General features: G+C 65.9%; 2 protein-coding genes across 2 annotated transcripts; one reads left to right on the top strand and one right to left on the bottom strand.

Moving 5' to 3' along the window:
- Positions 1–1,441: 1,441 nt before the first annotated feature.
- On the top strand, positions 1,442–5,437 carry ARF5 (ARF GTPase 5). The gene is made up of 6 exons (XM_076363746.1): positions 1,442–1,579; positions 1,679–1,759; positions 3,155–3,264; positions 3,684–3,755; positions 4,616–4,741; positions 4,865–5,437. The coding sequence occupies exons 1-6, from the start codon at positions 1,513–1,515 to the stop codon at positions 4,949–4,951; spliced, it is 543 nt and encodes a 180-aa protein (XP_076219861.1). The 5' UTR covers positions 1,442–1,512; the 3' UTR covers positions 4,952–5,437.
- Positions 5,438–11,305: 5,868 nt separating this feature from the next.
- PAX4 (paired box 4) lies at positions 11,306–18,809 on the bottom strand. The gene is made up of 8 exons (XM_076363756.1): positions 18,740–18,809; positions 15,763–15,893; positions 15,474–15,689; positions 14,640–14,730; positions 14,116–14,307; positions 13,740–13,822; positions 12,417–12,486; positions 11,306–11,511 (listed from the first exon to the last, which is right to left on the bottom strand). The coding sequence occupies exons 1-8, from the start codon at positions 18,807–18,809 to the stop codon at positions 11,306–11,308; spliced, it is 1,059 nt and encodes a 352-aa protein (XP_076219871.1).
- Positions 18,810–20,468: the final 1,659 nt, after the last annotated feature.

Here is a 20,468-nt window from a genome sequence, read left to right as displayed (position 1 = left end):
CACAAAGGCTGAACGAGCAGCAAAGACACATTTGCGATCGGCAGGAGCACGCGGCTAAGCAGGACCACCATCCTGAACCCCCCCAGGACACCACACGGTTGACGACTCTGCAGTGCATCTGTCACCACGCACTGAACCCTGCAAAGCGCCCGCACACCCCAGGGGCCGCAGGGCTCAGTGCACAGGTAGTGAGTGCTCTGAGGGGAAACGCGCTCGTGCTACGACTCGGATGCCTCAAGCTTCTCAGCCAGAGCCCAAGAAAATGCTTTAACGCCTCGTACAGCAATATCTGCCGCTGCAGCCGCTCCCCCTCAGGTCAGTCAGGGGGGTTTACGTCTATAAACGGCTCGATTTTTACTTTTCAAGAGAAACAACCTCTTGGCCTGTCCCTTGGCAGCGCAGCTGCCTGCTGGGAAGGTAATCCAACCACTGCCAGCTCCGGGTGCGGGGCTCCAGCTCTCAGGGGTCCCCACGGCAGGTCATGGCGGGGCGAGGGGGGTGTCCCACTGCAGAGGGCCTGCCGCGGAGGGGTGGGGTGTCAGCACCCGGGGCCGGAGAAGTCGCAGGAGGGGAGTACGACAGGGTGGGAGAGGGACACAGCGGGGTCCAGGGGGGGGTAAGCTGCGGGGGAGGGAGGGGGGGCAGCCGCTGAGGCAAAGGGGCTGCGGTGCGGCGGCAGCGGGGCCGCAGGGCTGGAGCGGAGGGGCCGTGGAGGGCAGGAGAGGCTGTAGGGCCGTGGTGGAGGGGCCCGGGGGGCAGGCGGGGCCATCGGGCCGTGGGGCGGGGGGGGGGCCCGTGGGGCGGGGGGGGCTTTTGTGCAGTGGCGGAGAGGCCGGTGGGGCAGGGGAGGCCGCGGGGCCGTGGCGGAGGGGCTGGGGTCCGCCTGGCCGCGGCGCAGCGGGGCCGGGGGGTGGGGGGTGAGTTGTCACGGGTGGCCGTGGAGCCGTGGGGGTCCGGCGGGGCGGGGGGCGTCTCCGAGGCAACCCCCACGTCGCCGCAGGCCTTACCTCCGGGCCGGTAGCCGCTGCGCACGCGCAGAGCGCCGCGCAGCCACTTCCGCCGGACGCCCCCTGCCGCCGACGCGCAGTGCGCACGCGCCTCCGCGGGGCACGGGCAGGGCGGCGGGCCGGCGGGAAGGGGCGCGGCCAACGGGGCGGGGCTACAGACCATGAGGGCGGGGCCAGGCATCAGAGGGCGTGCCGGAGGGAGCGGGGCTCCCCAGCAGGGCGGGGCGATGCGGGGGTCCCCGCGAGGTGCAGCGCCCCCGGGGGGCGGTACAAAGCGGTGGGGGCGGGGCTTGTCCGTGAGGGGCGTGGCCTGACAGTGCGGGAGCAGGGGCGGCAGCCGTGGGGGCGGGTCGGGGGCGGGGCCCGGTGCGCGGGGGCGGGGCCCGGTGCGCGGGGCGGGGCCTGCGGCGCGGCGGAGCGCGGAGGCAGCGGGGTGGCAGCGCGGCCGTCCCGTCCCGTTCCGTCCCGTCCCGTCCCTCCCGCCGCCGCCGCCGCCGCCGCCGCCATGGGCCTCACGGTCTCCGCCATCTTCTCCCGCATCTTCGGCAAGAAGCAGATGCGGATCCTGATGGGTGAGCGCGGGGGCGGCGGAGCAGGGCCGGGCGGGGGATGGGGATGGGGCCGGGGCACGTACCGGTACTGGCGCCGGTGACACCGCCTCTTCGCTGCAGTGGGGCTGGACGCCGCCGGCAAGACCACCATCCTCTACAAGCTGAAGCTGGGTGAGATCGTCACCACCATCCCCACCATCGGTGAGTGCCCCGGCACCGGGCAGGGCCCCCATCGAGCACCGGGTACCGGGCAGGGCCCCCCACCTTGCCTCTGACGGCCGGCACCGGGCAGGGCCCCCCCCGCCACATCCTGCAGGCCGTGCCGCCCACCCGGGTACTGCTTTTCCGTGGGTCCCCTGGACCAAGCCCTGGTGCACCCCGAGCAGCTGGGGGCCGCATGGGGTGAGATGTGCCGCATGACACCCCGGTGCCCCGTCCGCCCAACCGTTACCCTCCCGTTATCCCGTGCCTGTCTGGGTGCTGGGGCACGGCCGTGGGTGGTCCCCAGTGGGGAGCCTGGCTCGCACCCCAAAATACCCCTTGCAGTCCCCGGCACGGGCATCGGCACAGACCACCCGCCCCGACCTGTGCAGCGCAGCGGGTGCAAACCTGAATTTGCCGCCCTGGTTTGCTGCCCTTCGCTTGCCCCGCGGTGGCGAACATGGAGCCAGAGCCGTTACACCAGTGTGGTCTGGCTCTGGTCCGGAGAGTGCAAAGGTGCTTTCGTGGGCAGGAGGTCACTCAGCCCGTGCAGGTCCAGTCTGCCCAAGCCGGGCAGGCAGGGCAGGCTGCTGTCCTGCCAGATCCTGGGTGCAAAGCCTTCAGTGGGGTGCTCAGCACCATCTCCCGTAGCATCTCCCACAAGCTGACGGAGGTGGATTGGGAACGGGCTGAGCCGATGGGTCAGGGAGGCTGGTCACCCGTGGTGTACCGTGCTGGCCAGTGCTGCTGAACATCTTCATTAGTGACCTGGGTGATGGGGAGAGAGCACCCTCGGCAAGCTTGCGGTCGGTCCTGAGCTAGGAGGAGTGGTTATACACCAGAGGGTCGTGCTACCGTCCAGGGGGATCTGAGCAGGCTGGAGAAATGAGCAGAGGAACCTCATGGAGTTCAACCAGGGGAATGCCAAGTCCTGCCCTTGGAGAGGAACAACCCCCGGCCCTGGTACCTGCTGGGGAGCAGCTCTGGGGAGAAGGTCCTGGCAGTCCTGGTGGGAAGCAACCTGAGCAAGCACCAGGCATGTGCCCTTGTGGCTTGGGGCCACCAGACCCTGGGCTGCGCTGCGCAGAGCACTGAGAGCGGGTCGGGAGAGGACGTCTTGCCCCTCTGCTCAGCTCTGCTGAGACACGTCGGGGTGCTGGGTCCGGTACTGGGCTCCTTGGTGCAGGAGAGACAGGGACATACTGGAGTAAGTCTCATGAGGAGAGGCTGGGAGAGCTGGGGCTGCTCAGCCTGGAGAAGAGATGGCTTGGGGGGATCTCATCCATGTGTGTAAATCCCTCATGGAGGGAGTAAAGAAGATGGAGCCAGGCTCCCCTCAGCTGTACCCAGAGGCAGTGGGCACCCTTTCCCCATGCCCCTCCTGTCCCCCCGCAGGGTTCAACGTGGAGACGGTGGAGTACAAGAACATTTGCTTCACCGTCTGGGACGTGGGCGGCCAGGACAAAATCCGACCCCTCTGGAGGCACTACTTCCAAAACACACAGGTACGTGGAGGGTGGACGTGGGCAGGGCAGGGATAAACTTCATCAGCTGTGGCAGGGCTGGCCCGGGATCCCCGGGGCTTGTGGCCTGATCCTGCCTGAGCGGGGCTCGTGAGTGGCAGCAGGGAGCGCGTCCCGGTCCCTGGCGCGGTGGCCCAGCTGGGAGCATTGGGACCTCGCATGGGTGTTTAACCCATTGCTCCATCAGAGGGGAGCGAGGCAGAGGGGTCCACGAGGAGCAGGCGAGAGGCGAGGGGGCAGCACCCTCCCCGGGGTACTCTGGCTCTGCGGGGGGTGCACAGGGGGGCCCGGGTGGGCAGCTGGGCTGCTCTCCCCCTTGGCCAGGGGGGGCCTGCAGCCCACCTTGGATGTCCTCCTCTTCTCTGTGCAAGCTGCCCACTGCAGCCTGGTTTCTCCCACAGGGTCTCATCTTCGTGGTGGACAGCAACGACCGAGAGCGAGTGCAGGAGTCTGCCGATGAGCTGCAGAAGATGGTGAGTGATGGGGGGATTTGGTCTGGCAGAGTCGTGGGTGTCCCCCAGCCCTCCTCCCGCTCGCCCAGCTCTGCAGCAACGCCTGGGGGGGTGTGAGATGAGACCTGGCTCTGCTCTGCCTGCGGCACAGAGCCAGGGGCATCCATCCGGAGGTGGGCTTGGGGATTCGACAGCGACTCGTTTGCCAGGCAGAGGCTGGACCTGCATCCCTGGACCTCCTGATCCCATCAGGAGCACTTGCAAGGGGGAAAAATGGTCAAGAAAACGTGGTTCTAGGCTTTAGTTAGGCAGGGCTTTGCTAGCTGAGCACCCAGGATACACGGGGAGGGGAGGCAGCGTCCAGAGACAACGTCCGAAAGCCAACCTGCGAAGTGGGGGTCATTTACTCCTTGGCACAGCTGTCTGTGGGGGGCAGAGCATCCTTGGGGAGGGAAGCTGGCGCGGAGCAAAGCGTGTTGCAGCCTGAGAGCGGGCAGAAGGGACAGGCAGATGCCCGCTGCCTGCTTGCTGTTGTTTGGGGAGCATCGTGCCCGCTCTCTTGGCGCTGCCCCCACGGCGGTCGCTGTGCCCCCCTTCGCCTGCAGCCCCACGCTCCAGTGCGGGCATCCCCTCAGTGAAGGGCACGGGTGCTCCTGGAAGAGCGTCCCGGTGCCACCGAGACCTCTGGGCAACAATAGGGGCAGGAGGGCAGCCAAGACACTGGAGGTGAGTGGAGGAGCTGGGGAGCCCTCCCGGCTCTTTGGGTCTGTCCAAGTCAGGTCTTGCTTGCTGGGGTGCCGGTGCTGCGGAGGCTCACCGAGGGCTCACCGAGAGCCGCCTTCCAGCAGCGCCCAGCTCAGCCGTCCCCGCTCTCTCCGTAGCTGCAGGAGGACGAGCTGCGGGACGCCGTCTTGCTGGTGTTTGCCAACAAGCAGGACATGCCCAATGCCATGGCGGTGAGCGAGTTGACCGACAAGCTGGGGCTGCAGATGCTGCGCAGCAGGACCGTGAGTGGCCGGGGTGCCGTCCCCGTCCCTGCGGGAGGGACCCGTGGGGCTGCTCCTGGGGAGCACCGGGCTGGTGTTCTGCAGAGCCCAAAGCCCTTTTCTCCGTCTCCCTCTGTTTTGCAGTGGTATGTGCAGGCAACGTGTGCGACCCAGGGCACGGGGCTCTACGACGGGCTGGACTGGCTATCGCACGAGCTCTCCAAGCGCTAGCTGGGCCGGTGGCACAGGGACCGGATGAGCCGGGGATGTCTCTTCCAACTGCTGTTTTGTTTGGTTTTCTTTGTTTTATTTGGGGGGGGTGTTTTTCCTTTCTCCCCCGAGTGGCCCCGTCTCTGTGTGTTTATCTGGTAGGACTTGAACCTCAAGGACTCTTCGCGCAGCTCCACTTCGTGGTGTCCTGCCTTCGCCCTGGCAGCGCTGCGTGCTGGCCATCCTCCCCACCTGCATGTGCCGTCTGCGAGAGCTTGCCCGGACCTGCTGGGGTGGCATGTCCCCAAGTGTCCCCGCTCCTCGCCCAGAGCCGGTGGTGGGGGCTGACCTTGGCTGGGAGGCAGCCCTGCCACTGCGGGACAGGAAGGATCCTCCTTTTTATCCTCCGATAAACTTTATAGTTCTCTTTCTCTCGGGGAGGGGGCGTATGGCTGCGTAACATGCTGTTGTATATCGAGTAATTAAACACCACCACTTTGTACCCTGTGCATTTCTGGCTGGCTGCGAGTGCCGCCTTAGAACCTCGCTCCCCAACGTGCATCTTCCACGAACATCTCGGGGCACGGGGATTTGGGCCTTAATAAAACCCCGCGTGCACTGTGCTGGGACGCAGAGGAGGTGGGCAGAGGCTCTGAGATGTCTTTGCAAGCTCGTTTCCTCGTCCCCTGGTGCCGGCAGGGGGTCTGACCTGTTTTACAGCCGCCCTGGGGTGCTGTCGGGGTCGGTGCTGCCTCTGCACAGTGCTGGCTGCCAGCCCCGGGGCGGGGGGCTGGGGCCACACCGGGGGAAAGCCCTGTGGGATGGGCTCAGGCCACATTAGCAGGAGTGCTAATTGGGTTGTAATTAGTGGGACTGGGCAAAGCCAAGTGTTTGGCAGCCCAACGACGGCTGCGCTCTGGCAGTGAGGGTCCAAGCCGTGGGCACTGGGAGAAGGGGGAGCAGACTGGTCCTGGGAGCTCAAGGCTGGCTGGCGAGAGGCAACGGGCATGGAGCATCCGTGGGGACTGGCAGCAGCAGTGCCACGTGTGGCTCGGGGGGGTGAGGGGATGCCTCCCAGTAAGGTGCACTGGCAAGCTGCGTGCCCTGCAAAAACACGCTCCCTGCACGGAGCTGAGCCCTGCGCTGGCTGTCCCCCCAGGCTGTCCCTGTGGGGTTGCCCTGGCTGTCCCCCCAGGCTGTCCCTGCAGGGCTGCGCTGGCTGTCCCCCTGTAATGGCTCAGGTGGGTGCTCAGTGCACCAGCACCCATCCTGCTGGGGAGCTTCCACCCAGCCCAGGGGTGCCTGGCCAGGGAGTGAGGGGGCAGTGGGAGCTGGGGCGGGGAGATGGGAGCTGGGTCCTTTTGCAGCCTGGGGAGCCAAGGGGGAGGGGGGATGCAGACCCACCCCCCCTTGGTGGCAGACTTGGGGCTGGCCCTCTGCGTGCCCCTTCCCTTGGGGCAGCTGGGGTGCAGCTGGAGCCCAAGGGCAGAGCTCGGAGATTGCCAGGGCTCAGCACTGCTGCCCCAGAGCCCCGACTCTGCCACCGGAGCTGATGCAGGTTGTTGCCTTTGGTGGAGAAAAGTGGGGGGACAGGATGGGATGGGGGGTTCCCCGGTGCAAGGTTTCCCCGGAGCACTTGGCTCTGGGGCACAGCACTGCAGTCCAGACCGGTGCTGGCTTGGAGCCAGGATTGGTCACGGTGCAGAGGCGTGAGAGCGGGGCCGCGGGCAGAGCACGGGGAGCCCAGGCTGGACAAGAGGCAGATGCACCCGAGGTGGCCCCGTGATGGAAGGTGAGGGTTAAGCCATGGCCTTTGTAGCACACATCCATCCCACCCGATGTGGGGCACCAGGCTTGAGTTACAGCACAGCTAGAGAATCCTTGGGGACTGAGAAAGGACCGGGAGAAGCCATACCCCAGCTGGTGGTGCATCAGCCACTGGGCTGCTCGGCTGAAAACCAGCCTCCCCGCGATCGCAGCAGCCTCCAGCCTCAAAAGCCGCTTTGCAGCAGAGGACAAGGTGATGCCAGTGCCTTCGCTTACTGCCACGGCTCCTGGGGGACGGTTAATCCCTGCAAGGTGGGTGATGTTTCATGGCGATGTTGGATCACCCATGCCCATCAGCTCCTGGTGCCAGGCTCCCTCCCCTGGGTCATGGATGGTCCTGCCGGCACTGGGGACAGTTGTGCCTCCCCACCTCCCTGGGAACAGCCCAGAGCAGCAGCCTGGGGGGCACTCAGCTCTACATCCAACATGCGCAACCCCCCTGCGCCTGGCAGTGTGGTAGACTGCGGGGCTGGAATCCTGCTCGTCCCGCTCTCAGAGAGCTGGGGAACAAAAGGGCAGCCACTCTCTGCGAATAATTTAATGCCCCATTTAGCACCAGTTTCTCCAGCCTGGCCTGGACATCACCCTCAGGCTGAGATGAAGTGCCCTGAAAATGCCAGCTGTAAGGCTGTGGGGTGTCCCTTTGGCACCGACCACTGCCACCTCCAAGCCAGCAGCCCAGGAGCGCACATGCCGTTATGCCCTTTGCAGCCCCGCCGGTTTGCTGCCCGCTCTGCCCTGGCCGCTTCTAGCCCTACCGGTTCCCCACAGCCCTGGCTGCTGGCGGGTGCCCGGCTGTGCCGGAGTCCCCTCTCCTCCAGTGGTGTGGCCAAGACACGTCCCCTTGGCCGTGCTGAGGTCCCCCATTTGCTCAGCGCTGTCAGCGCTGCAGGAGCCCGGAGGCAGGACAGCTTGCTGCCCACTTGCTTCTCCAGAAGGGCTTGCCTGTGCCCAGGGCATTGCACAGTCACAGCAAAGGGCGGGGGGGAGCGAACGCCCTGGCTGCACCCTGAGCTGGGGAAGGACCCCCCCACAATGCCGCTGCTGCCAGCGAGGGCTGTCTGGGAGGACGCCTCTGTATGAGCTGCCGAAGGGCTGGGGGTTGTCCTGCCCTGCAGCTCTTTCCCACGGCCAGGCACCTCAAGGGCTGGCTCCCTGCAGGCTCCCAGCGCGCCGCAGCATTTCGGGTGCCCCAGGAGGGCACCTGCAGACCTGCCTGCTCAGCCGGCCCCTGCAAACAAGGTCCTACGCCATGCAAACGGGCACATCGGCGGCAGCGTCCCACGCCGGCCCCTGCTGAGGTCCCTTCTAGTGGGTCCAGAAATTTCAGTTTTAAATGTTTTTGAAGGGCTGGGTATGAACCGTGGCTCTGCTGCCGAGTGGTGCCGCAGGGCCTGGGTGCCAGTGACCGCGGCAGCCGGCCTCCTGCAGCCCCTGAAAAATACACCCAAATCTGGCCGAGTCACTCCATGTTTCTGGAAGGAAAAGGCTCCTTTGGAGCTGCTGTGGGGCGTTTGGAGGTCCTGGACTTGAGCGGGCGTTTCACAGCCTCAGACATCCCAGCCGCAGCAGGGAGCGGCTGCAGCATCAGGTATTGCCGGGGCACGGTGGTGGCTGCTGTGCACAGTCTCCTGGTCTGCCGTTATCGCAGCAGTGCCACGATCCTGTCCCCATCCCTGTTCCTGGGGCTGAACATGGTTGAAATCCCACTGCTGTGGGCTCCATGCGTGTCATGGAGCTGCCTGGGGCTGCGCCGGCTGTTTGCAGCCCCGGCTGTGCCGGGTGCTTGGCAGCCCACGGCATTGCACAGGCTGCGGCACACGGGTGGAGGGAGCCACTTGGCGGAGCTGCAGCCCAAGGGTGCCGGGGGCTCGGGGTGGCCCAGGGCATCCTTGCTCACCTCCGTCTTATGAGTCTGCTCATACATCGGAGATGTCCCCATTCCCATAAAGCTTTCCCCATAAGCTGGTCAGTAATACATGCCACGAGTTTGGCAGGTCTCAGCCCACCTCTCCACGGGCAGCAGCGTGCTGCCCCGGTCCCGGGATGCTGCCGCTGATCAGCTGGGTGGCCAGGACAGACAGATGGCCAAGACGGGGCTGGGGCTGGTGCAGCTGCTGCATCATGTGTGCAGGCAAGCAAAAGCCTTCAGTGGCATCCTCAGAGATGCCATCAGTGTCCCCCAAGACCAAACAATCGGGTAGCACGGCTGCGTACTCCTGGAATGTTTTTTTCACTTAGAAAACCCGTGGAACACTTTTCTCTTACAGAAATTATTTTTTCTTGCTTAAAAAGACACAAACTAAGCTGGAGCCTGACGTTGTCCTGGGGGAGAGAGGGCCCCCCTGGGGCTGCCCAGGCTGCCCTCAGAGCGGTCTGCTGAGGTTAGGTTCCTGGCCAGGGGCCGTGGGTGTGTGGGGACGGTGACCGCTGCGCAGTGTCTCTGCCCAGGCCCTGCAAATGGGGAAAGCCCTCACCTCGGGCTGAGCCCCCCCCCCCCAGCTGGTTTCCTTTGGCTGAAGGAAACAATCATTTCCTTCAAATAAACCCATTTCTTCAGCCTGCAGCGGTGCTCCACGCCAGCGATGGGCACCTTTACCCTGGCTCCACCGTTAAAGTCCATTTCTAAACAAACAGAAACCCAAAACTTTTTATTTAGATCAAGGATCTGCCACATGGCCAGGGCCTGTCGACTCTGCAAGGTCACGATGGAGGGACCGGTGTGGGATCCGGGACAGCTGGAGCTGGTCCTGGCTGTGCCGCACGGTCCTGCCCGCCGACCTCCCGTCTCCATACTGGGGTGTGCTGAAGCAATAGCGCAGCTCGGGGTCTCACCAGCAGCTACGGACAATTGCCGGAGGGGCACAACAGCCACAGCGAGTTTTTTTCCTGCTTGCCCATCCTGCATAGCCCCTGTTCCCCAGCTCTGGAGACTCCCCGGCTTTCCAGCTAGGAGAGCTCCCTCCAGGCTAGAGGTTTCTCCAGAGGTGCCAGAAAAAGCCCCCATTTAACAGCGGGGTGTCCCCTGTTTCCAACAGCCCCCACCCGGGAGCCGGTGATTCATGGTGCTGCGGCAGGGATGCAGCGCAAACCTGGCAGGCAGGAGAAGGGGTCCCTGGCCGGGCTCCCGCACTGCCGCCCCCGCTGCTCCGCATCCTCCCACGCATCCCCCACCGAGCAGCGCCCCGGCACCCGGAGCAGAGGCACTCACAGCGGTGACGCACCGTGCGTCAGCAGCGGGGAACTGGGGGCTCCACAGGGAAGAGGGACTCGGGGGCTGCTGCGGCTGGCTGCCTCGGGGGGGCCAGGCAGCATCTGCTTGGGGCCGAGCCCTGGCTCCGCTCCCCAGTGCTGCCCCGACGTCTGGGCAGAGATGGGCAGAAGCGCCCAGCACCTGCACGGGTGCCTGCTGCGATGGCGTCGTGCATCAGCGCTCGCTGGCAGGGTGGATGGGAGCGTGGGCATTGACTATCCCTCCCCACGTGCAGTTAACTAACTTTTCCCAGGGTAATTTAACAGTATTGTAAATAGGAAGGGGGGAAAGCTTGAAGTGGACAGAGGGATGCTAACTGGGGGATGCAGCAGCGAAGTGGGGCAGTGACACTGCCCACCTTTCTGCTGCGTCCCAGGGGCTGGGACAGGGACACGGCTTTGGGGATGGTGACAAGTGCTCCAGCGTGACAAGGGGCTCCCCGAGGCACTCGGCTCCCACTGCCTGACCCCAACCACAACCCCAGGGACGTGGCTGTGGTCCCGGTCCCCACAAGCCACCCAAGGCAGCTGAGGAGGCTGGTGGGCTGGCAGAGCCAGGCATGAAGCTTTCCTGCCTTTGGGTGGCAAAACGCCTGCTGGGACGGATGCCGGTGGGCATCACCCCACTGCAGGGGGGGTGGTTTGGGGAGCTGCCGGGGGCTGTCCCAGCCATGCTGTGCTCCAGCCGGAGCTGGGCTGAAAACACCATCTGGGATCAGAAGGGGTCTGGGGCGGGGGAGAGGGGAGGGGGACTGCAGGGTCTGTGGGATGGGTTGAGGGGGTGCCATGGAAGATGGGGGTGGCCCAGGGGAAGCAGCGAGCTGGATGATGAGTGCATGGGGTGGCTGTGGGGACCCTGCAGTGCAGACAGCAGGATGCTGGCTGTCCGGCAGCTCCTGGGTGAGCTGCAAGGCATCGTCCCACGCAAAGCCCTGCAGGACAAGTTACGGCTCTGCAGGCTGGCAGGGCTGTGCCACAGCCGGTAGCACCGGGATAAACCCCTTGCCCAGCCGGGAAGGGGCACACTCAGTTCCCCATGTGCCCGCAAGGGTTTGAGCCCTGATAACCCGAGCCCAGATGGCACGGCTGGACACCTTCCCCCGAGCACACACCCCTTCTGCCCTGCTGGACCCTGCGGGGCTGAGCTCCCCGGAGGGTGACAGGGAGTCCCGGTTTGGAGGGGGCAGGCGGTGAGGTGACGGTGGCCCAGCTGTCACCGGCACACACCCGTGCACAGACATCCTCGACTCACTGCACCGGACGGTATGTCGGAGCCCCCCACCTCGCCAGGGACCCTCAGAGCCAGGGGCACCCCGGTGCGTGGAGGCGAGCGAGGGGCTCTGGCGAGCTGGCATGGACCGGCGGCGCCGGGGGGCTCATCGGGGGTCCGGGCAGCAGGCTGGCAGTGGGGCGCAGGTGAGCCCGAGGGGGCAGCAGGGCGAAGGGGGGGCCCTCCAGGGGCTGCCAGGGAGCCGGAGGGGGGATGCCGCTGGGGGCCAGGCCTGCGGGATGGAAATGGGGCTCAGGCAGCGCATGGGGCTGGGGATCATCACCCTTTCCCCCAGCCCTGCTCTGCCGTGGTGCAGGGGACACCCACCCTGCAGCAACCACCCCCCATTGCTGCGAGGCTGGGGCCAGGCGGGGAGGGGGACCGGCTCCCCGCACCCTCCAGCACCCTGTGGGGTCCTGCACCCTGCCGCCGGCTCCAACCCTGGCCATGCCCGGGGGTCCCAGCCCCCCTCCCACCCCTTTTACCACAGCAAGCGTCATCCCAGGTGCAGGGGCCGGAGGTGCAGAGGTGCAGTGGGGCCAGGGTACCGGGGTAGGCAGTGAGGCTGTGGCTATGACCATGACCACGACCGCGGAGGGGCTGTGGCGAGCTGGCGGGGGCGGCCGGGAGGTGCTGTGTGGGGAACAGAGAGCAGGATGTCACGGGGCATCCGTGGGGTTGCATCGGGACCAGACCACCCCAAAGAGGACCTGCAAAGTATCACCCTCTAGGGCAGCTCTAGAAACAGCACCCCTGGGAGGCCAGCGCCCGGAGAGCTCAGAGCAGCCAGGCAACGGGAGCGGAGGCTCCAGAGGGTGCCTGGAGCCTGCTGGGGTGCCAGCAAGGCCTCCCCATCACCCCCGGCCACCTCTTACCTGTGCGGAGCCAGCAGCTGTCAGGGAGTGGGGGAGGAAAGCAGCCATGGCCGCCCCACGGGGCAGCATCCAGTCGCACCAGGAGCCTGCGTGGGGAGAGGTGGGGAGGGCAGCGTGCTGGCTTGGGACCATGCTGGTCCCCAGCCTTGATTTTGGGGAATTGAACCCAGGCATCCCGGTGTTCAGTGCCAAATTTCAGCCGCGCTCCCTCCCAGCGTGGCCCCTGGACCCCACCCTGTCCCCTCCACCCCTGGGCTGTCACCTGCACCGCCAGCCTCCAGCTTCTGCTTGGCTTCGCGTCTCCATTTTGCTCGTCGGTTTGAGAACCAGACCTGGGGAGGAGGGAAGGGGCTGAGGCTGCTGGCCCCCGTCTCATGGCACCCGCGCCCCGGTCGGCACTTCGGCTCCTTGGCACCGCTCTTGCCCCTGGACACAGGCTCTTCACACGCTCCTGGGCATGAGCATGGGCATGGGCAGAAGAAGGGGATTGATCCTGCGTCTTCTCTACCTCATCGGGCTGCAAGCACATGCTGGGCGGCGGGGTGCTTCTCCAGCACAGGGTATGGGAGACGTGTGTGCGTGTGTGTGCATTGCCACGGTGTGGGCTGACCGTGAGCATGGGCAGCCCTGCCCTGGCAGAGGGGAGGACTCGCTGCTGTCACTACCTGGGGCACCGAGATGGCCGGCGATGGTCGGTAGCTGGGAGGGGAAGGGGCTGCCACGAGCCTGTGAAGGTTTGCCAACAGCACAGGGATGTCTGCCTGGAGCTACTGAGTGTGCCCTGGATGCGTGTTTGAGGGATCCGTGCCAGGGAGCCTGCCAGGGAGCGTGCCATGGAATGTGCCACGAAGCGTGCCATGGAGTCTGCCATGGTGCATGCCACAGAGTGTGCCACGGAGTGTGCCACGGAGCACGCCATGGCTCTGCAGCGCTGTGCTGTCCTCCCCTGCACCCCTGCCCTGTGGCACCATCCTGGGGTCCAGCAGTGTCCCCACAACCTCCCAGGCCCTGCACTGGCCCCATGGCGGGGCAGAGCCGGGGAGAGCAGAGGCCAGGAGCAGGGCCGGAGCAGTGGCTGCACTGGGACGGGGCATGCAGCCGCTCGTAGCTGTGCAGCGCAGGCGTGTGTTGTCTCCGACAGAGTGCCGGGCACAGGGGCTGCTGCCAAGGAGCAGCTGGAGGGTCCCGCTCCCCCAGGCCCGGCCTTGCCCTGGCAGACAGGAGGGAGCATGAGAGACTGGCACGTCCTGACGGAGCCAGCCTTGCCCCGCTCCTGCCTGTGCCCAGCCATCAGAGGGTAGAGACCCCCGGGCTGGGGATGAAACCTGCTCTCGGGGGTCACCTCGCCTTGTCCGCCCCACGCACACTGCCTGCCTGAGCCCGTTCCCACCTCTGCCACCACTGCCAGCAGCAGTGTCACTGTTTGGAGATGTCCCTGCATGCCAGGAAGGGAGTCCTGTCCCGTCCCGTGCTGGCAGGCTGGGCAGCCCTGAGCCCAGTGCCCCGGCTGGGATGCTTTGGCTGACAGGATCAGGCCAGGCATGCTCCCGGCCGGAGAGTGGCAGTGTGGCGGATCTCCTCTTACCCTGATGGTTGCGTCAGGCAGCTGGGTGGCCGCGGCCAGTCTCTCCCGGGTGACAGTGTCTGGGTACTGTCCCCTCTGAAACTCTGCAAGGGGGATTGGGGTGAGATCAGCCTGTCCAGCGCAGCCACCCCCCCTTGGTGGGCGATGCCAGGATGCGCAGCTGCAGCCGGTCCATCGCTGGGCCCCGGTGCCCGCAATTCAGAGCAGTTTGGGGCACCACAGCAGTGGCCGTGCCATTCAAAGGGGCAGGAGCCCATCCAGAAAGTGGCAATGCCCTCCCCTGGGAATGGCCCTGCCCCATCCCAGCACCCTGTGGCAGCTCGGGGCAGGCACGCCGAATGCCCTGGCCTCAGCTGGTGTCCCGTGAGCGCCGCACCTTTCTCCAGGGCCTCCGACTGCTGGCTGGAGAAGACCGTCCTGCTCCTGTGCTGCGTGCTCAGCAGGAGCCGCTGGCTGGATGCGGAGCCCTGTGGAGGGTGCTGGGTCCCCAGGGAGATGGTGGCACCGGCTTCGGCAGGTGAGCAGCAGCCCGGGGGATGTGGGGCAGAGGGGGCGGCGAGAGGGGACACTGTGGTGACAGAAAGGCAAAAGGTAGGGGGGGCCCAGCCCTGGGGGCTCCCCGGGAGGGGCTGGGAAGGGTCAGGGAGGGTCGACGAGCCCCTTTGCTTTGGGGGCACAGGATCAGCACAGGAGTGTGCGGAGGAGCTGTGTGCATGCACATGCATGTATGTGCATGTGTGTGTGTGTGTGCATGCGTGTGTGCATGCACATGTGGATGTGTGTGCAGCCGGGAGGCCGGTGGTGGCAGGAGCTCTCTGCCCACTTGGAGCAGGTCTCTCCCATGGGGTGCACCCACCCCCAGCCCCTGCTCCCCAGGGCATCGCCCCCAGCAAGGCTCACCCTGTGGCAGCGGGTCCCTCGCAAAACCCTGCTCAGCCGCCAGCCGCAGGTCGCTGGGCAGGTTCCTCAGCACCCGGTTGATGGAGGAGACCTGGGCAGGGAGAGAAGGGGCTGCGCCATGGACAGGGGGTGCAGAGCCCTGCAAGGGTGGGGGCAGGGGGATCTGGGCAAAGCCCCCGCCTGTGGTGGGCATCCCTCTGCTCACTGCAGGAGCCAGAGATGTGCTCAGGCAGCACCGAGGTGGGGAGGAATCGAGGCTGATGCCCCAAAGCTTGTCTCTGAGGTGCTCTCCTGCAGCTGCGCCTGAGCACATGCCAGGGATTCTCCGCGCCGAGGCCATGCCCATCTGCTCTGCTGTTTGTTGATACAGGCAACCCTTTAATTTTGGTGGACTAACAATATTTAATGTGAGGCAATCTGCACCTCGGCACTGGAGACCGTGAGATTTATAGGGGTGGGTCTGTCATTAGGAAGTACAGCTCTCCGCGCTGACGCTGCAAATTGCATTTTATCGTCTCTGCCGACCAGTGTACTTGTAACAGACTCACGACGAGTGTCCCAGTGCCTGAGACGATGGCCAGGCTTGCTGGGGATGGCCGGCGGGGCTCTGCTTTAGCTGGGAGGGAGCGATTTGCCTTCCCTTCCCTGCCTGCTTCTCCCTCATCCATCTCGCCAAGCACCGAGCCCTTCCCTGCGCATCCTTCCCATTGCCCCCTGCCCACCCCAGCGAGGGACCCCACCCCGCCACACCCCAGCCGTGGGGTCAAACCCCCGCACAGTGCCTGGCCCCGGTGTCCCCACAGCCCCCCGCGGCTCTCCCCGGCAGGGACTCACGCTGGGGGTCCTGTTGCTGGTGCAGATGCCCTCGGCGTGCAGCTGCTGTCGGATCTCCCAGGCGAAGAGGGAGGGCTGCTCCAGCTTCAGCTGGGCAATCCTGGCCACCACCTCGGGGGTGGCCATCCGGGGCTTGCTGCCCCCGATGGCCTTGGGCTCCATGGCCCCCGTCCGGTAGTAGTGGCCCAGGATCTTGCTGACGCAGCCGTTGGACACCTGCGGATGGGGCGGCTGGGACAGAGGCTCAGCGGGAAAAGGATTTGGAGGAGAATCCCCGACCCAGGCACACCTTGAGGCTGCGGGAGATGTCCGAGGTCCGGATGCCGCATGCCGCCAGCTCGATGATCCTCTTCCTCTTGCAGGCAGGGAGGGGGCGGCCATTCACGAAGAGACCCCCCAGCTGGTTCACGCCGCTGGGCCCTGGGGAGAGGCCAGGCAGCCGGTGACAGGGGCCAGGGCTTGCCATGAGGGGGGACGCTGCCTGCCCTTCCCTCCCCGGCTCTCTGTGCCAACACGGCACCTCCCCAGTTCCCCCAGGAACGTGGACGCCAGGACCGTGCTCCCCGAGCCGCCCCGGTGCAGCAGCATCGCTCACCTCGGTGTTGCATGGTGAAGCTTCACGGGGCTTTCAGTGCCTGGGAATTGCCAAGAGGAGATGGTTGCTGTTGTGAGGCCGGATAAATCAGTGACGGTGTCCAGGGCTGAGCCACATCCCCTGCCCACCCTCCTACGAGAAGAAGGGGGAGCAAGGGCAGAAATACCAAGCAGAGCATGCTCGAGGGCATCTGACTGCTTGGGAAATCATTTTACCCCAGGCACAATGGATCAAAGGGACCCAGGCTTTAAGGTGCTTACACATCTGCAAGAGGCACTCGGGCTCTGAAGTGGCTGGGGAGGCACTGGGAATGCTGCCTGCGCTGCCTGTACCTAGCAGCCACCGGCATGCAACGGAGCTGGCTTGGCTGAGCCATGTCCCAGTGCCTGCATGCACTCCCTTGGACAAGCCACGGGGGACAGAGGGTTTCCCCATGCCCACCCCGCCACGGCTGAGCACCGGGGTCCTGCAGGGTGTCGGGGGGATGGGGGGCAGGAGGTGGCAGGAGCAGAGGAGACAACAGGATCAGGAGCTCTGGGTTTGCGTGCAACAGCTTTGGTGCTGGTTCGTGGGCTGTTTATCACCCACTTTAACCCTTCCCTGCTGCCTCTCCAGTAGCTCCAGGCACAAGCGCCTGCGTGTGGGGTCACCGCTTCCCCCTCGTGTCCTCACTGGCAGCGTTGCTGTCTCTCGGCATATTTATTTATTTCAGAGGGAGGATCTGGCCCCGCGCTCCCATTGCCGCGCTATAAATCCAGGGCGACTCAGCTGCAGCCGATAGCATGGGGCTGGGTTAGCAGCACTGAGAGCCTAACCCAGCCAAGGAGAGATTGGCAGGGGATAACCAGGTTAACAGGAGCCTCCGCTCCTTTGGTTGGAGACGCTCCACCGCTCTGCCACCTCCTCTGCCAGCTCAGAAGATCAAGGCTGGGTTTCCCCACATGCATGCACACACACTCCCAGAGCACCTGCACTTTTCCCCATCCCCATCACTTCTGTCTGCCCCCCACGCACCTTCCCTCGCTCCAGATCCTGACCTAAGGCAGCCCCACGGACTTAGACACCGATGCCTCAGCTGTGGGACACCACCACCGCACCTAACACCCCTGGAGCAAGTGCTGCCCCACATTCCTGCTGCCCTGCCCACCCTGCCCTACAGCCCTCCCGCTGCTCCCCTGGGGTCTGCAGGGTGAATGCCACCTCCTCCCACCCTGGGGATTCACCGGCAGCCAGGAACGCAACGGCAGCAGGTCCCGCAGGACACCTTTGCCAAGTCCCTTTGACCAGGGCAGGAGGGGCCATTGACCACCGGCTTGTCCCTGGTGTCACCAGAGACACGGGAGGTTTCAGCCCCGTGGAAGTGGGAGGAAAGGTAGCGCAGCTTCGAGCGCCAGGCATCAGCAAGGGGTGCTGTGGGGTCCAGGGCAGCACCCTGCCCCATGAAGCGGGAGAGAGGGGACATTTCCACAGGGGCGCTGGCGCCAGCCCTTCTCTCAAGGGAAACCCCGCTCCCCTTGCTGTCTGCTCAGGCAGAAACACTCGTGGTAATTAATGAGCAGCATGCTGAGCCACAGAGGTGCCACACAGACTGATGGCTGCTGCTTGCATCACCACTGCCTTGCCAAAGCCCGGGCACCCTCGCTGGCACCCCTGGTTAACCTGGGATTTCGCCTGAAACACCCTGAAAACCCCTGGACACCCCCAGCGTGGGGCTTTCCCTGCTACAGTCCCCAAATCTCACTGCAGCCTTGGCACTGCTTCCCTGCACAGCTTGAGAACGTTGTTTGGAGACACTGACCCTGATTATGAAATTCAAGAAAAGCAAAATCCAACAATGGGGACAACTCGGCAGATTTGCCACAGGTGAAAAGCGAACGTGCAGTGCACCCAATCTCCCTCTCGTTAGGAAAGGGACCGATCACCCTGCAGCAAAGCACATGAGGCTGCTCCGGGAAGGAGGGAACAAGCGGTACCGGCAGGACATGTGTCCCCTCGGGGGCCAGCACAGCCCCCACTGGCGTTCCCCAGCTTTGCCCCAGCCAAGGGCTTGGCCTGTGCTGTGCTGGGAGGCGACGCGGGGATTTCTTTCCCCATGGAGAAACGGGTGCACTGGCAAAGCCAAATGAGATGTGAGCCCACGGTCCCTCTCAGGTCCTGCTGACTGATCTCGGAGGGGTGGTGAGCTTGGTCTTTGTGCAGCACGCAGAGGCAAGGAGAGGAGTAAATGAGACGGGACTCGACTAGGCTAGACCAGAGCGGATCACTCCTGGAGGAAGCCCGAAACCATCCCAGCGTTAAGGCACCTTCACCACCCAACTGCTACTGGGAATTGCTTCCCGCGGCTCCACAGGACAAGAAATCCCAACGCCCCCCCCCCGCCCCAGAGCAGCCCTCCCGCGCCCGAGCTTGCCCCGTGCTACAGCCCACGTGTGTGCAAGCACGAGTGGATGTCTGTGCACACATATCCATGTGTGCCCGTGCATCCGAGTGCATCTATGTGTATGGATGCGCGCTTACGCATGCACATGCTCCTTTCTCTGCATGCCCAGCTGCACACACGTGTGCGTGTGCTTGTGCACGCACCCACGCCGCCGTGCGCACATATTTGTGCATGCACGTATATATGCATATGACTGAGAGCAGGGGTGCCCGGTGGGGTGGAAGGGGGTACCTGTGGAGCCTCGAAGGAGCTGAACCGGATCGTCCTCGGAGCCAACCGGGTGCTGCCGTGCCGGTGTCATGCGGGGCGGCTGATGAGGGAGCTGGGCCGTGATGTCACGGGGCAGGAGGAAGAGGAGGATGGGGAGGAAGGGGCGGCCCGATGGGGAACGAGCGGCCGCGCCCAGCACACGCCCGGCCCGGGGGGCTCCGTCGGGGCTTGGGGCCGGCTCGGGGCCGGTGGTCCCGAGCCGGCCCCGAGCCCCGACGGAGCCCCCCGGGCCGGGCAGTGAGTCTGTACCGGTGCTGCCTCCGGTATTTCAGCACTAGCGCCCGGTGGACAGCACACGCCCCGCCGCATCCCGCCGCCCCGAGCATCCCCGGTAACCCCCGACGGAGCCTCCCCGGGGGGCTTCGCTCCCGCGTCTCCCGCAAAGCAAACAGGGACAGACACAGCCGCCATATGGTAAAGCGCTTGGGATTCAATCATAAATCCAGATTCGGTTTTATTACATTGATTTAATTTTTTTTTTTTTTTTTTTTTGGGTGTTGAACAAATAGAAGGCGGCGCGGGGTGGATGGGCACTGCGGGGACTGCCCCGCTGTGCAACCCGAGGGCCCGGCACAGATGGCCCCCCTCTTCGGAGATAAAAAACACGTTGTAAACCTTTCAAGTAAAATATTTGAAGAGCAAATATTAGCCAGCGAGGAGCCCTGCACCGCGGCCCTCCGCGCCCGGCCCCGCGAGTAATTGAGCGTTATTAGCACCCCGCTCCCGGCCCCCGCGCTCCGCGCACAACTGCCCGCCTTTGGAAAATACCATATGCTCCGAATTACACATTAACCACAGCCCTGCGGGGCCCGGGCCCGGCCCCGGCCCCCGGGGAGCCGCCGCGCCGCCCCCCCGCCACCCCCGGGGCGCCCCGGCCGTCCCCCCCCGCGCCCGCCCGTGGGAGCCGGGGCCGGGCTGCCGGCGGCGCGGGGAGCGCTGGCAGCCGGGGCCGGGCCCACCCGCTCCGCCCCGGCCGCCGGGGAGCCCCGGCGGAGCCCCCGGGACGGGCGAGCCCCGTGCGTAACGCGGCGCCGGGGAGCGGGGCGCGGGGCTCAGCCCGGGGCGCGGGGCTCAGCCCGGGGCGGGGGGGCCCGGCGGCGGCGGGCCGGCCCCGCCGCTCCCTCCCCGGGCCGGGCCGAGCCGGGCGACGGGCGGGGCGGGGGGGGGGGGGGGGGGCGGGCGGCGCGGGGCCGGGCGGGCCCGGGAGCGGCGAGCGCGGCCCCCCGGGGCTGTGCGCACCGGAGCCGGGCGCGCCGGCGGCGGGCGGGGGAGCGGCGCGGCGCACGGGCCGGCGCGGCGGGGGAGAGCGGTCCCCGCCGCTGCCCCGGCGGCGGGACGAGCCCGCGGAGCCGCCCGGAGCCCGGGGCGGCCGGCGGAGCCCTGCGGGCCCGGGGAAAGTGGGAGCGGCGGGCACCGGGCGGTGCGTCCTCGGCGTGGCTCGGGCGCAGCGGCTGGAGCGCCGACGGGCAGCGGGGAGCGGCCAGGGCGGGCACGGCGGGGGGGAAGTCGAGGGAGGCGAGGGGAGGAGAGATGGAGAGTTGGGGAGATGATGGGGAGATGGAGAGGTGGAGAGACGGGGAGGTGGAAAGATGGAGACGTGGAGACGTGGAGAGGTGAAGTGATGGAGAGATGGAGAGGTGTGGCCATGGAGACATGGAGACGTGGAAAGACAGAGATGGAGAGATGGCGA

The sequence above is a fragment of the Aptenodytes patagonicus genome, unplaced genomic scaffold, assembly GCF_965638725.1.
Source record: "Aptenodytes patagonicus unplaced genomic scaffold, bAptPat1.pri.cur scaffold_86, whole genome shotgun sequence".
In the NCBI taxonomy this organism is placed as follows: Eukaryota; Metazoa; Chordata; class Aves; order Sphenisciformes; family Spheniscidae; genus Aptenodytes; species Aptenodytes patagonicus.
The sequence above is the reverse complement of the archived record's forward strand: the minus strand, read 5'-3'. Positions and strand labels throughout refer to the sequence as shown.